At 51.9% G+C, this 15,492-nt stretch overlaps 1 protein-coding gene across 11 annotated transcripts; it reads left to right on the top strand.

Moving 5' to 3' along the window:
- The first annotated feature begins 3,311 nt into the window (after positions 1 to 3,311).
- On the top strand, positions 3,312 to 15,471 carry Ccdc9 (coiled-coil domain containing 9). Of its 11 annotated transcripts, none has more exons than XM_038339944.1 (15): positions 4,598 to 4,795; positions 5,381 to 5,432; positions 5,536 to 5,640; positions 6,909 to 7,007; positions 7,150 to 7,398; positions 8,510 to 8,593; positions 8,680 to 8,853; positions 9,916 to 10,097; positions 11,758 to 11,804; positions 11,909 to 12,044; positions 12,252 to 12,345; positions 12,436 to 12,817; positions 13,220 to 13,312; positions 14,163 to 14,212; positions 14,684 to 15,471. In XM_038339944.1, the coding sequence occupies exons 1-15, from the start codon at positions 4,722 to 4,724 to the stop codon at positions 14,699 to 14,701; spliced, it is 1,839 nt and encodes a 612-aa protein (XP_038195872.1). In that variant the 5' UTR covers positions 4,598 to 4,721; the 3' UTR covers positions 14,702 to 15,471. The 11 variants fall into 11 exon arrangements, 10 of the variants coding, with proteins under 10 accessions (XP_038195873.1, XP_038195874.1, XP_038195872.1 ...); XM_038339943.1 differs by having other exon boundaries at positions 13,220 to 13,336; XM_038339945.1 differs by lacking the exons at positions 4,598 to 4,795; positions 14,684 to 15,471 and adding an exon at positions 3,312 to 3,401 and having other exon boundaries at positions 13,220 to 13,336; positions 14,163 to 14,592.
- Positions 15,472 to 15,492: the final 21 nt, after the last annotated feature.

Here is a 15,492-nt window from a genome sequence, read left to right as displayed (position 1 = left end):
TTGTCAACCCGTTGGCAACTCTGTAAACAACTAAGCTTTCCACAAAGAATTCTCTGATTGTTCTTGAACATTTTGTGAATGTGGTGGGTGTGAGTGTGTGTGTCTCTGCAGTATTGAGGATTGAACGCAGTTCATGAACGCTTAGTACTAAGTTACATCTCGGCCCTCTTTTTTACTTTTTTCTTTTCTTTTCTTTAAATAGCAGGGCATCCTTGAAATTTCAATCCTCCTGGCTCAGCCTCAGTGTCTGGGATGACAGTACTACCCTGCCCTGATATACTTTGTGACTTTTTATTTTTTTTGTTTGGTTTTTCAAGACAGGGTTTCTCTGTAGCTTTGGAGCCTGTCCTGGAACTAGCTCTTGTACACCAGGTGGGCCTTGAACTCACAGAGATGTACCTCCTTCGGCCTCCCAAGTGCTGGGATTACAGGCGTGCGACACCACCGCCTGGCTTGTTTTTAGTTTTGAGACAGGGCTTCTCTGTGTAACAGCCCTAGTAGTCCTGGAACTTTATTTGTAGACCAGGCTGGTCTTGAACTCACAGAGATTTGCCTGCCTCTGACTCCCCAATGCTGGGATTAAAGGTGTGCATCACCACTGCCTGGCTGTTTTCATTTTCATTTTCTTTTCTTTTTAAATTTATTTACTTATGTGAGTGCTTTACCTACATGTGTGCTTGCATGACAGAAGAGGGCATCAGATCGCATTATAGTGTGAGCCACCATGTGGCTGCTGGGAATTGAACCCCGGTCCTCTGGAAGAGCAGCCAGTGCTCTTAACCACTATACCATCTCTCCAGCCCACTTTGTGACCTTTTTATATTTAACATTTTCCTTTCTCTTTTTAAATCGGTGTCAATTCCTGGCTCCCAGTAATCTGCCTGGGTCTGCGTTGGGTCATTTTACTATCAAGTAAATGATCCAGAAATTTGTATGCATGGAAGTAATAATAACGATGTTCACCCATCGAGCATTTGCCTTTGATTTGTTTTTTATCTTTTTTTTTTAATTGAGCCAGGGTCTCACTATGTAGCCCTGGCTGGCCTGAAACGCTCTGTGTAGATCAGGCTCACAGAAATCTACCTACTTCTGCTGCCTGTGTGTAGGGATTATAGGTAATTGCCATTATGCCCTGTCTATTGTGTTCTTTGGAGCAGGCTTACAGATCATTTACTGCAAAACATGTGTCTCTAATAAAAACATTGCATTTTCAGGTATTTAATAGAGAAAAATGTGAATATTCGTGACACAAAGAAAGTGACCCCCATGGTGGTGAAACCTTTAATCCCAGTACTCGGAAGGCAGAGGCAGGCAGCTCTCTGAGTTTAAGGCCAGCCTGGTCCACAGAGCAAGTTCCAGGACAGCCAAGGCTACACAGTGAAAGCCTGTCTCAGAAAAAGGCTATGTCAGTTACTCTGTTCTGATCATTATACATTGTTTATTAGTATCAAAATATTATAGTTTGCTACAACTGTGCACAACCATGTGTCAACTAAAATAAATATATAAAAAAGAAACCAATCATGGTTGCCCCAACCAATAATCCTAGCTAGCTGGGACAGTCTCCAAAGCTACACAGAGAAACCCTGTCTCGAAAAACAAAAACAAAAGCAAAGCAAAACAAAACAAAACAATAACAAATCCCAGCATGCAGAAGGCAGAGGCAGGTGAATCTCTCAATAGATTTGAGGACAGCCTGGCTTACAATAGAGAGTTCCAGGCTAGTCAGTGCTACACTGTGGAGACTAGATGTCAAAAATAATTAAAATGTTTTATATCCTCCCTCCAAATGACTTAGTGGGTACAGGAGTCTCCTGGCAAGCCTCTGTATCTGTTTAATTCCTATAATTTATGTGGTAGCATAAATTCTTTTTTTTTTTTTTGAGACAGAGTGTTTCTGTAGCTTTGGAACTCACTCTGTAGACCAGGCTGGCCTCAAATTTACAGAGATCCGCCTGCCTCTGCCTCCTGAGTGCTGGGATTAAAGACATGTGCCACCACTGCCCAGTTGGCATATTTTTTCAGTTTAAAGCAAACAACAAAGATGTAGCTAAATGACAGAACCTGGGCACAAGCCTGTGTCGTCTACACCACACACACACACACACACACACACACACACACCTCCCTGTGGAAGTTCAGTGAAGTACTGTTGGCAATTCCTGCTAACTGAAACTGAAATAATCCTAGCATCCATGAGACCCAGTTGGACGAATTGTGGCTATCCCCAGAAGGAATACCTCACAGCAGTTTGAGGTGGCCAATTTGGTGGTCATAGCCCCTGCAGGTCTGGAATCCTACCTCAGTACTGAAGAGGCTGAAGTAGGAGAACCAGGAGTTTAGAGCCAATCTCACGTGAGATCGTAAAAACAAAACAAAAGAGGGCTGGAGAGATGGCTCAGTGGTTAAGAGCATTGCCTGTTCTTCCAAAGGTCCTGAGTTCAATTCCCAGCAACCACATGGTGGCTCATAACCATCTGTAATGAGGTCTGGTGCCCTCTTCTGGCCTGCAGACATACACACAGACAGAATATTGTATACATAATAAATAAATTTAAAAACAAAACAAAAGAAAACACTAGTACTTCAAGTGCCAGCAAGCTGCTTAACAGGTAAAGGAGCTGGAGCACCTCATAGTACAGGAGTCACACTGAGGTCATCATGATTGGCAGCAAGTGCATTTTGTTGTTGTTGTTGTTTTTTAATCAGGGTCTGCATAGTCCTGGCTGGCCTAGAACTATATATATCTATATTGATAGATACAGCTATCTATCTATCTATCTATCTATCTATCTATCTATCTCTATCTATCTATCTATCATCTATCTATCTATCTATCTATCTATCTCTATCTATCTATCTATTATCTATCTCACGCTGTTCTTGGCTTTGAGGCAATTTCTCTGACTCAGCCTCCCACGTTCTGAAATTAGAGACGTGTCACCACGCCCAGCTTTAGTTATACAGTTGTTTCCTAAAAATGTCAAATATATTTTTATGAATTGGTTACAGTTTCTAAAGCTAACGTTTCATTGGCAAGACGTAAATTGGTTTAATTTACGTTTCCAGGGGTTACTGTATGATGTCTGGCTTTTCCTTACTAAAATAGAGAATCAGTGGCTAAATAGTCTGAGCGAAAGAGGAGGAGTACAGAGATTGAGGGCTACAGGTCCGTTTCCTGAGGCGACGCGGAAGAAAAACGCTCCGGCCACCTTCCGCAGAGCCTGAGGGGGTGCGGCCCCTTTAAGGCATCCGGAAATGGGCTGTCCGGACCGGAAGTGCCCCTCTTTATTTCCTCTTTTCACGTGGAGCGGACCAGAAGTGACGTGTGTGGCCCGGGAGCTGCGGACGAGGAGGCGGACGGAGTCGGAGTCGCAGACGCCGCGGGGTCTCCGGGACAGGTGACCGGGGGAGGGGGCCGGGAGCGCGCCCGGAGAGGGCGGGGCCTGTTCGCCCACGTGAGGGGAGCGGGAGCGCGCGCGGGCAGGGAGGCGAGCGGCCGGCGGGGGCGGGGTCAGGCTACTCTGCGGGGGGCGGGGACACGACGCCCACTTGGGTCTCCGGAGGGGCGCTGTGGGGTGGGCCGTGAGCGTGTGGGCAGGGCTGGCGGGGCGGGTGCGGGAGGGCCCTGAGCCCGGGTGGCTGCCATGGCGGGGCGGGACTTCAGAGTTGGGTCCGGGCTGGGGCGGGGCCGGAGTCTTAGCTGGAGTAGTAGTAGGCGGGCCCGGGATGTTGGGAGGGGACGCTGGGGGCGGGAAAAACTACCGTGGGGCGGGGATAAAGGGCGGAATGGGGAGGGAGATTCCGGGGGAATTGGGGGCGGGGCTAGAGCATTTTCGGGGCCGAAGGGGGTGGAGTTTGGACTGTGGGCGGGAAAACTGGGGGCAGGGCCAAAACGGAACGGGGCGGGATAAAAGAAGGGGGCGGAGCGTCTGGATTCAGAGCCAGGGTATTTCAAAGGTCAGGGTCTAGTTTGTGAGGCGTGTCGCGGGGGCGTGTCCGTGAGAGCTAGGGGCGGAGCCAAGGTTTTGAGGGGGTGTGGGTAAAGGGGCAGGGTTTGGGCGTTGGTTAGGTGAAGAGGCGGTGACTGACCTGGAGTTTGTGCTGAGCGTGGTTGAGAAGCTGGGGGCGGTCCAGAGAGTTGCTCTCCGTAGGGGGCGGGTTTTCGCGTTGATGGTTATGTTAGGGCGTAGTATTTAGGGGGTGGGGCCAGGGTTTGGAGCGGAGACGCCCTGGGCAAGCCAGTAAAGTTTCTTGGTTTTGGAAGTGGGTCCTGATCATTGCTCAGAAGCTAGGGGAAGGTCCAGAGACTGCCTTAAACTGGGTAGAGGCGGGGCCAAAATGTCAGGGATTTTGCCGGTGGAGTTGGGGTGTTGTGGGGGGGCGGAGCGGAGCGGAGGGAAGAACGATGGGGCTGGAACAAAAAAGTTTTTTCTTATACATAAATCCATTTGAAGCTCGAGGATGGGGCGGGACTCAGAGGCGTGGCCAGAATGTTTCCCCGGCACGTGGGGAGCAGGGTTAAGTTGCGGAGCCAGCTTGATTGTATAATTTTTTAAATGGGAGAGATCAGAAGTCTTTTGCGAAAGGTGAGGCCTGAAGTTTTATCCCCGTCGGGGCTGGACCAGTGAGTTTTGTGGAGGTTAGGGGCGCGGGTGCGCTGGCAGTTTTTTTTCTTGTGAGCATCTGTAGAATTTCTGTCTTCTGGACTGATTATCACTATGGAAGTCAAGTCCGGTCTAGGAAGCCCGCGGAAGTGGATCCTGGGCCTGCTTGCAGAATCTTTTCTGGCTTGGTAGGAGATGACAAGTGCTTTTTCAGAATGCTGGGGCCTGGGCTGTGTCAGTTTTAGGGGAGCCAGGGATCAAAGTTCTCTAAGAGTTGGAACTGTTTTTCATTACGTTCTATTTACTTTGTGCATGTATGTGTGATCACACGAAGGTCAGAGCACAACTTGTGGGAATCGGTTCTCTCCTTCCATTTTATGGGTCCTCAGGTTCTCAGGCTTGGCGGCAAGCACTTTTCTCCCCCATGCTATCCCGCTGGCCCTCTAGAAGTTACTTTTGCTGTTTGTAGCTGACCTTCTTAGATCCCAGTCCTGGCTAAAATTATAGACTATGGAACCTGGACTGACATCTTTGTTTGGAGGAATTAGTATTAGGTACAAGGGTGGGGCCAGACTTTTCCCAGGGTGGGTCTGACTAATTGCATGGGTGGATCTAAAACTGAAGGGCAGGGTTTCTATTTCTTCAGGAAAGAGGCGAGGCCAGTCTTGAGAATTCCCTTGATGAAGTACAGTGTATTTTTCTGTGAGTCTGTGTTTTCAGAACCCTCAGTAAAGGAGAGGAGCCAGCATTTTAGAACTGTTCTCTTCCCTCAGGACCCCAAGTGCTGCATTCCTTTTCTGTGAGGAGATCACAGCTGATGAGATGGTGAGCTGCAAGTGGGCGAAGGGAGTGGGGAAGGTGGGATCCTGGGTAAAATGCCCTTGGCAGGAAGATCATTCTTTCCCCCTCAACTGTCTCCCCACCGCAGGCTACCACACTAGATTTAAAGTCAAAGGAGGAGAAAGACGCTGAGTTGGACAAGAGGATCGAGGCTCTGCGTCGGAAGAATGAGGCTCTCATCCGGCGCTACCAGGTGCCCTAGCCCTGCCCTGGGAGACCCCATCCCCTCTCCCCCCGCAGTGAGTTTTTCCCACCTTTCCCTTCAAGCTTTCTCATGTTCCCCTTCACTCACAGGACAAAAGCCAAAGGCCTTAGTCTGGCCTTCCTTCCTCTATCCCTTCATTCATTCATTCATTCATTCATTCATTCACATTCTGTTTGTCAAAGTCTCCAGATTCCTGGCTCCATGTGGTGTGGTGCTGGGGATGTGTTCCCTAGACCTGCTCTTAGTCCATGTTCTTAGGGTTCACAGTCCAGTTTGGGACATGGTTGTCCTCTGTGATGGCCCAGACTAGACAAGGTAGGGATGGGGGAATTAACCTGAGGACATTAGGGAGAGCTTTCTGGTAGAGGGGATTCTGAGAACTGAAGGATGCCTAGACATTAGCTAATTGCTTGGAAGGAGATGGGTTATGTTTCTCACAAGACAAACAGCTCGGGCAATTGTTTGGATGTGGAGAGGGCTTGGAAAGTTGGTGGAGAATTGATCTAGGAATCAATTAGGAGCCACTCATGTAGGTTGGAAAATGCACTAGGGAGCCATGGAGGATGTTGAATGGAGTGAGACCTGGTCAGAATAGCTCTCCACAGTGGTGCTAGATGAGAGGGAGAGGGAGTCCAGATCGCAGGGAAAGCTGGGGCAGGGCCTAGTCGGAGAGGACAGGCCTGGCTCAGGGCTAGGTTGTTGAAAGACTCTCATTGACTAAGGGCGGTGGGGCTAGAATGGAAGGGGGAGAGAGGGTCCAGAGCAGGGCCCAAGAGGATGCAGTGGGCTGTCTTTATGAAGGGACCTAGGAGGAGGGTGGTCCTCATTGACTCATTCTTCATGCATTCATTTATTAAAAAAAATAATTGGGTTTGATTGTTGGCCAGGCAGCTCTGTAGTCTGGGAAGTGTGTGTGTGGGTGCATCAGCCACAGTCTAACAGGTATCCCCATGTTTTACCAAGCAGGGGATGAGAACAGAGAGGGTGGCAGGTAGGTGGTGAGGAGTTCCAGGGTTGCTCTAGCAGAGGAGCAGCTGGTATAGAAACTCTAGGGTTGGAGCCCAGGGGACATCCGTGCAGGAGAGGCTCCCATGGTGGGGCGGGATTTGGCTCTTACAGATGGGCTTACAGTGGGGGCTTTCTGAAGCTTGGAGAGAAGCCTGAGTCAGAAGCACAGGGAGACTGTAGAGCACTGCGGGAGTCTAGCTGGTGGACAGGACCCCTAACACTCCATTGCCCTGGATATTTGCTCCTAGGAGATCGAGGAAGACCGGAAAAAAGCTGAACTGGAGGGTGTGGCAGTGACAGCTCCCCGGAAAAGCCGTTCCATGGAGAAGGAGAATGTGGCAGTGGAGGTGGAGAGTCCTGCATGTCTGAATTCTCAGGATGGGGAGGAGGGAGAGGGCTGAGGCCTGGGACCCAGAACTGCCTGCTCTGGGCCTAGGTTGCCCCGGTCTACCTTTCCTTTGGCTGACTTCCCCTCCTTCTCCTTTTTAGGAGAAGAGCCTGGGTCCCTCTCGGAGGACTCCTGGGACCCCCCGGCCTTCAGGAGCTAACAGAGGGGGCCGGACCCACCCCCAGCAGGGAGGCCGGGCAGGAGTAAGCCGGGCATCCCGAGGCTGGGAGAATGGTGCTGGGGAGCAACTTCGAGGAGGAACTGGAGGCCGGGGCCGGAGAGGCCAGGGCCGGGGATCCCCTCATCTCCTAGGGTCGGGAGACAACTCAACCTCTGATCGCAAGTCCAAGGTAGGCACCAAGCAGGCCATGAAGCTTGGGCCAAGGTTTCTGTTCCCTGATTTTCATTCATTCATTTTTCTGTCTTGGGCCTTGTGTATATTAGATGAGTGCTTTAGCATTGAACTACTTCCTCAGCCCTTAGCTTTTACTCCGAGACAGGATCTCATCAACTAGGTTGCTCAGGCTGGGCTTGGACTTGGTGTTTTTCTCCTTAGCCTCCTTGGTGGTTGGGAAAACAGACTATACTGCTGTGTCCAGCTAGTTCATTTCTTTCCCTTTGTCTTTTCTCCATTCTTTTTTTTTTTTTTTTTTTTTTTTTTAATTGAGACAGCTTTGGAGCCTATTCTGGAACTAGCTCTGTAGACCAGGATGGCCTCGAACTCACAGAGACCCACCTGCCTCTCTGTGTGGATTGTTTCTACAAGGTGAACAGTGGGACACTGACAGAGAAAACACATTTTCTTTCATGGAGGCTGGAAAACGAGAGTCCTGTCCACTTAGTTGTTCTTTGTAAATCCTGTTAGTGTTGCAGATGGGATGGGTAAAGATTGTGGTGGTTACTATCTCCATGCACCATTTGTATGGTGACTGAGGTATGCCAGGGTCTCTACATCCAAACAAGTTCCAGGCCAGGCACCTCTTGTCACCTGCTTGTCCTTGAAGAGTTTGGGCTGCTTTGTGTTTTTGGCATAGCTAGTTATATGGTTCTTTCTGACAGTCATGTCTGTTGTGATTGGGAGCGGGCTATGGCCCGCCGCCCGGCTAGCTTAATCCCTGAAATAACCACATGGAAATTGTATTAAATTACTGCCTGGCCATTAGCTCTAGCCTCTTATTGACTAACTCTCACATCTTGATTAACCCATTTCTAATAATCTATATTTCACCATGAGGTCCTGGCTTACCAGCTTATCGGGAAAGATTCAGCATGTCTGACCTGGCGGCTGGCTCCATGGTGGCTCTCTCGGCCTGCCTTCTTCCCAGCATCCTGTTCTGTCTACTCTACCCACCTAATTTTCTGCCTTATCAATAGGCCAAGGCAGTCTCTTTATTTAACCAATGAAAGTAACACATAGACAGAATAACCTCCTACACCACCTGTCACATCTTGTCTCCCCAGGAGTGGGAGGAGCGGCGCAGGCAGAACATTGAGAAGATGAATGAGGAGATGGAGAAGATCGCTGAGTACGAGCGCAACCAGCGGGTCAGCACTGGGCAGCCCGGGGTGGGCTGAGTGGATAGACACCCTGTGCCTCCTCGCTTGCCCACCTGCCCGCTCTTCTGCTGCAGGAAGGAGTACTGGAGCCCAACCCAGTACGCAACTTCCTGGATGATCCCCGGCGTCGGGGTGGACCCCTGGAGGAGCCTGAGAGGGATCGCCGGGAGGGCAGCCGCCGGCATGGCCGCAACTGGGGCGGTTCCGACTTCGACAGGGTACGCTCTGGCTTGGAACATGAGAGACAGGTGGGTGCTGCTGCAGCTTCTCAAGAATTGTGCTTTGGGCTGGTGGGGATGGACAGAACAGGTGCTGCTTTCTGTGTGGAGTTGTTAGCCCTTGCTTGATTTGGGGGCTTTTGAGATAAGGACTCAGGTTGGTTTGGATCTCACTTTGTAGTTCAAGCATTTGGGTTACCATGCCTGGTCAGTGTTTTCTTTTTCTTTTCTCTTCTTTTTCTTTTTTGTTTTTTCGAGACAGGGTTTCTCTGTGTAGCTTTGGAGCTCATCCTGGAACTTGCTCTGTAGACCAGGCTGGCCTCGAACTCACAGAGACCCGCCTGCCTCTGCCTCCCAAGTGCTGGGATTAAAGGCGCCATCACCACCCGGCTTTTATTTTCTTTTTGAGACAGGGTCTTACTGTCTAGCCCTGGTGACTTGGAACTCCAGGCCATCCCAGTTACATGGAGTTCCAGCTTTATGCCCAGCACAGAGATCCACCTGCTTCTACCCCGAGTGCTGGACTTAAAGCTGCCCACCACTATGCCCTGCTGCCAGTGTTGTCTTTGTTAAGGATTCATGTTGGACTTTTTTTTTTTTTTTTGCCATGCTAGGCTATCCCAGGGTCTTACACATGCTATGTGAACTGTCTACCCGTGAGCCACATCCCAGCCCTTTTATAAAGTTGCCCAGGTAGTCTTTTTTTTTTTTTTTTAATTTCCGAGACAGCGTATCTCTGCAGTTTTTGGTGCCTGTCCTGGAATTAGCTCTTGTAGACCAAGCTGGTCTTGAACTCACAGAGATCCGCCTGCCTCTGCCTCCCTAGTGCTGGGATTAAAGGCCTATGCCACCACCGCCCGGCTTATCCTTAGTGTACAGTGACTTTGAGGCAGTCACCCTGGCCTGAGACCTGGTCTGAAACCAGAAATAAATAGATAGGACATAGAGTCTTTCTGAGAAGGCCACCTCAGCCACCCACTTGCTTGCTGCTTGTCAGTTCTGCCCTGTGTGCCCTGAACAGTAGCCCTGTTTGTGTCTGGGGCGAGAGGGTGTGGAGGAGAACTGGGGTCTGATTGCCTGTGGTGCCTGCAGGGCCGCAGGGCTGGCCTGGGCTGTGGGGGCGACATGACAATGTCCATGACGGGCCGAGAGCGGTCAGAGTACCTTCGCTGGAAGCAGGAGAGGGAGAAGATCGACCAAGAGCGCCTGCAGCGACACCGCAAGCCGACTGGGCAGTGGCGGCGGGAATGGGATGCCGAGAAGACCGATGGCATGTGAGTTGGTCTTCTTGCTGGGTCTTGGCTCCAGGTGCTGTCCACAGCATGCTGGGTCTCAGTGTATGCAAGCCTGGCTTCCTTTTCTCCCTTTGGTACTGGGGATTGAACCTATGGCCTTTGGCATGTCGGGGGATTCCAGACAGGTGCTGTACCTTAGAGCTACACCCCAGCCCTTCACTAGTAGATTTTAGAGGTGCTCTACCACTGAGCAACGCTCCCAGCCCTTCACTGATGGATTCTAGAGGGGATCTACCACTCAGCCACACTCCCTAGCCCCTCACTAGCGGATTCCTGAGGTGCTCTACCACTGAGCCCTCTCCATAGCTCCCATTCCCCTCCTTTAAAATTTTTAAAGACATTTATGTGTATTGAGTGTTTTGTCTGTATGTATGTTTGTACAAAATGTGCACGCCTGGTGCCCATGAATGCTAGAGGAGGGTGTCAGATCCCCTGGAACTGGAGTTACAGAGGGTTGTGAGCTACCATGTTGGCATGGGAATGAAACTGAGTCCTCTGGAAGAGCAGCCAGAGCTGACAGAGCCATCTCTTTTGCCCTTTCACCTTCTTTTTCCTTTTTGAGACAGTGTGACCTGGGGTGCTTTGATCTCTCAGTCCTCCTGCTTGTTGGATCCTGGAGTTACAGACCATTGTGAACTGCCATGTGGATACTGGGTCCTCTGAGCCATGTCTATGGCGCTCTCTCTCTCTCTCTCTCTCTCTCTCTCTCTCTCTCTCTCTAATATATATATAATATAATATAATATAATATTATATTATATTATTGAGAGAGGCCAGAGGCCAGAGAGGACAACTTCTCAGTTCTACCATGTGGACCTGGGTGTGCAGCTCCAATGGGCATGAAATTGAGCCTCACAGAATGCCCAGGAAACTTTTTATTTTTATTTTTTGTATAGGAAATAGTTTGTCACTTGCTTACAGGCCTCCTGGGCTGTGTTAACCTATGCTAGCATAGAACGCTCAGCCACTCAGGCTCTGTGTGTCCCTGCACAGCCAGCAAAGGAGAAGGGACAGGAAAAACCCACAACTGCCGATCCCGAGTGGCTGGCTGACTTGGACTCATTCAGAACCTTCTGCTTACCTGTAGATTGGAGTTGTTGGTAGTGACAGAGTTTCCTTGTTTACTTTTTGTTTATTTGAGACAAGACCTCATATAACCAAGGCTGATCTTGAATTTCCTATGGAGTCAAGGACAGCCTGACCCTGAGTCTTCTGCCTCCATCTCTTCAATGCTAGGGTCCCAGATATGTGGCACCATGCCTGACCCACAGTTATGTCCTTGCTCTGTTTTGAACATGTACTTGAGTGTTCATTCTGGGGTGTAAACTGAGGGCAGCAACCCCAAGGGACTAGCCTATCTTTGCTGCTCCATTCACAAGGTGCAGATGTCAGTGGGGGGAAGTGAACCATCTCTCTAGCCCCCATACTTTTATTTCAGAGGCTGTATTTGTTTCCTTTTCTGGTTTTGAAACTAGGAAGCTGGGTTTGCCTCTCATCCATCATTCTGTCTGATCCCATTCTAACCAGTGACCCTTTGGGGGCCTCTTTAGTTTGATCTGGCCCTGCCTCCATCTCCCCTGCTTTCTCTTGCCTCTCCCTAGTTTCCTTAGCTATTGCTTGCTCTGCTCTTTTTTCCTAGGTTCAAGGATGAGCCAGCTCCTACCCACGAACTGTCCCACCGCTATGGTGAGTAGTATCTTGGAAGGGGTTAGGGTTAAGCAGTGGGGTTTGAGTCTGGCATGTGCTGTGTCCCCATCTCCTAAGTTCTTGGATCTGGGCTTCTATTGTAGATGACCAAACTTGGGCAAGGCCCCCTAAGCCCCCCACTTTTGGAGAGTTCCTTTCTCAGCACAAAGCAGAAGTCAAGAGCCGCAGGAGGAGAAAGAACAGCCGACCCCAGGCCAAGGTGGCCCCTCGTGCCTATAGGTGGGGTGTCCCTCCCATGGGAAATTCTTTCTTGTTGTGTTTGGGGGTGTGGAGTCCTTCTCTCTGGCTTGAGTTTGAGGACACACTGATCTGTCTCGGCTCTGTTTGTGTCTGTTGTCCTCTTTGCCCTCTGTGCAGCAGAACAGATGCTCTCTGAGAAGTCCATCCCCTCACCTAGGTCCTACCCCTGTGCTCTCTCCTCCCCAGTGACCATGATAATCGCTGGGAGACAAAAGAGGAAGCTGTGTCCTCAGCCCCTGAGTCCTCTCAATCCTTGTCCCTGGAGGAGACACCCACACAGGTAAGGCAGAGCAGGGAGAAGGTAGGGTGTGTGTGTGGGCGGTGTGGGGGTTCAGCCCCAAGCATTTCCCTGATCTGCCTGTGTTCCCAGCAGCCTCCGGAGACCCCAGCTCCAGCCCACCGGCCTCCTGAGGAGGATGGTGAGGAAGATGAGGGGGAAGAGGAGGGAGAAGAGGACAGGGAAGATGATGATGAGGATGAAGAATGGGAGGATGTGAGTGAAGATATCACTGAGGAGGACGAGGAGGAGGAGGAAGAAGAGGAGTTTGAGGAGGAGGAAGAGCATCCTAAAGAGCAGGAGGCCCCAGCTGTTCCTGATCACCAGCCTGGAGAGGCTGAGCCAGCTCGGAAGCCCACCTGTGAGCAGGCGGACCCTGCACCTGCCAGGCCCCAGGAGTCATTGTCCCCAGTCCCTGTTGAACCTCCTAGCCCCCTCTCGCCCACTGGGGACCACCAGCCCGTGTCCGACTGGGGTGAGGAGATGGAATTGAATTCTCCCAGCACTGCCCACTCTCCTGGTGCCCACTCTGCGGGTGAGGCCTGGCCTTTTGGGAATGCGTGAAACCAGCGCTGTGTGTGTGTGTGTATTTGTGTGTGTGCACGTGTGTGTGCTCATGCTCCTGTGAGCTCACAAGGGTGTGGCTGTGCTCACACCTCCCTCAAACCCTGTGGCAGGGAAGGGCAGTTGGTGGCTACTCCATGCCTTAGCCCATTTCCTAGAGCCTGCTCTTGCTGGTTCAGAGCCTCTCTCCAATAAAACGTTCATTTCCTTAAATGACACACCCCCACTGTGTCCTTGAGCCCCCTCCCTTGTTCCCCTCACACTGGGAGGTGTTTGGAAAAGGAGGGGCTTGACTGAGCCTCCCCTTCTCCAGGAGGTGACCAGCCAGCCCTTGCCTCCTTGGAGAGTGGGCCAACCCTGACAAGAGCCCCGAAGTCTGAAGAAGAGGGGCCTGAGGCATCTTCAGGTGGGGTGCATGAAGCTGGAGGAGGTGGGTGGTCTGCTTGCCTTCTGGGAGCTGGGAAGGGCTTGGGGACAAAGTGGGTGGGGCCTGTGCGGTGGTGGGGGGGGGACAGGGCATGAGGTGAGTCAGGTGCTGTTCCATGCCTACTCAAGTGGGCCTGGAGTCAGGCCTAGGTCGGTGCAGAGGGTGGGCTGTAAGGCTCCAGCGAACAGGAATTATGAATAGCTGGGCCAGGAAGCTGGAATCTGGAAGCTCATTAAGGTAAAGGGTTGAGGCTAGGTTTAGGGAGGGAGTTAAAGGCGGGATTCAAAATCTGAACGTACCCAGAGGGAAGAGGCTAATTCCCTACAATCTTGAGCTTGAGACTACTTTTGTAAAAGCAAAAAGTAGGAACGAACAAATGAACGAGGTCAACTGTTAGACTTACTGAAGTCAGGGTTAGCATTTTGGAGCAGACCTGAGTGGAATTTTGGACCCCGCAGAGTAGAAGTAAGAGGCTGATCTTGGCGCCTTAACGTGGTGGACCAGGTTTCTTGCCTGTGTTCCTCTTTCCCTTCCCCTGCAGTGGGGATAGGGTGTGGAGCAGAGCCCAGGAACTGACAGTCAAATGAGTGGTGGGGATGGAGACCGAGGGACCGGGCTAGAAAACAGTTTGTGGTCCTAGGAAGATGACGATTATTTCATTATACCAGCGCTTCCCAGTAGTCGACGGGGTTAGGTTAAAGGAACTCTGCTTCGTGGGCCTCCTGATTTGAGTAAACTGGAGGCCAAGCTGCAGGCGGGTTTGACTGAGGTGCAGGACAGGACGGATGGGGCAGGCTGGTCTTCCATTTACCACTTTTTATTTCCTCAGAGGTAGGCCCCGAGGGCCAGGAGACAGCGGAGATCACAGACTTCCAGAGGGTGCGTTTCTGCAAGGTGGTCGCGGCCGCTCCGCCGCCGGGGGCTGCCCGCTGACAGCTCCAGCAAACAGGGGTCTTGGCGCTCTGCACTAACCTCCAGCCACTTCGCTCCTTTGCTTCTGCTACACTCCGGCCAGGACAGGGTTAAACGTAGGGGGTGGGAGGAGCCAGGTCAACGACGGCCGGGACCGGGGAGTCTTCTAAATTCTCTGAGGACTTGTCTAGGCAACCCGAATGCCTATGGTACCTGGCTGGTGGAGGCCACCGAGTCAGCCCTTGTGAGGCTGGCTGTGCAGCTAGGGCCTGAGGCTCTCTGGAGGACTTGAATTAAAGGCGTGCTCTCGCCAACCTTTGAACTGTGCTGCTGGCGAGACAGGCTGGGCTGCTGTGCTTGGCGGGCTTTGCTGTGGCGGAAGAGGCGGGACAAGGGTGTTCCCTGCCATCCTGACACCTCTCCCCTCCCACCCCGCAGGCTATCCCTCAATCCTGAAGACGCTGCTGGGAGGGGCGGCAGCGCAGGTTTGCCTGGCTCCCGAGCTGGCTGCTTTTCTCCCTGCAGCCCACTCTGGACCCTGCGCCTCTAGGGAGCAGGAGAAGTTACACTGGTGCGCAGTTACTGGGGTAGGGGCCAGCTGAGGCGAGGGCCGGAGCTGGGTCCTCCAAACTGGTGCAGGCGGCCCAGTGCTGTGAAGCAGGGAGGGGCGGGGCTGAGGCTCGGTGGGCGGGGCTAGCGCTCTTTAGGCGTCCTTCTGCTCCAACAGACTGGGAACCTGACCTCCCACAGGCGGAGGGTGACTTGTATGCGGGAGTTGCAATCAACGCAAGAAGGGAGGGTTCCGCCAGGCGGTGGTGGCGCACACCTTTAATCCCAGCACTCGGGAGGCAGAGGCAGGCGGATCTCTGTGAGTTCGAGGCAGCCTGGTTTACAGAGCTAGTTCCAGGACAGGCTCCAAAGCTACAGAGAAACCTTGTCTCGAAAAACAAACAAAACAAAAAAAGGGGGAGGGTTCCGACGAGCTGGAAGGAGCCCAGTGTGGGGAACAGGAGTCTCAGGGCCCTAGAAGAATAAGTGGGTGTGGCTGGGAGGGGTGTGGCTAAGGTCTTTTCTTGATAGTGGTTGGCCAGAGGCGGTAGGGGCGTGTCTAGGGTGTGGCCAGACTTGGTCAGGGGGCCGGGGTGATTTAGAGCAGGTGGGAAGCTCTTATGGAAGGGGTGTGGCCCTAGAAGGGGCGTGGTTTGCGTGATGTGGTCTAAGGCGGGGCCAGGACCTCCGTGGGGCGG

Source organism: Arvicola amphibius, chromosome 8 (assembly GCF_903992535.2).
Source record: "Arvicola amphibius chromosome 8, mArvAmp1.2, whole genome shotgun sequence".
Classification (NCBI taxonomy): domain Eukaryota; kingdom Metazoa; phylum Chordata; class Mammalia; order Rodentia; family Cricetidae; genus Arvicola; species Arvicola amphibius.
Note: the sequence above shows the minus strand (reverse complement) of the source record. Positions and strands in the feature narration are given on the sequence as shown.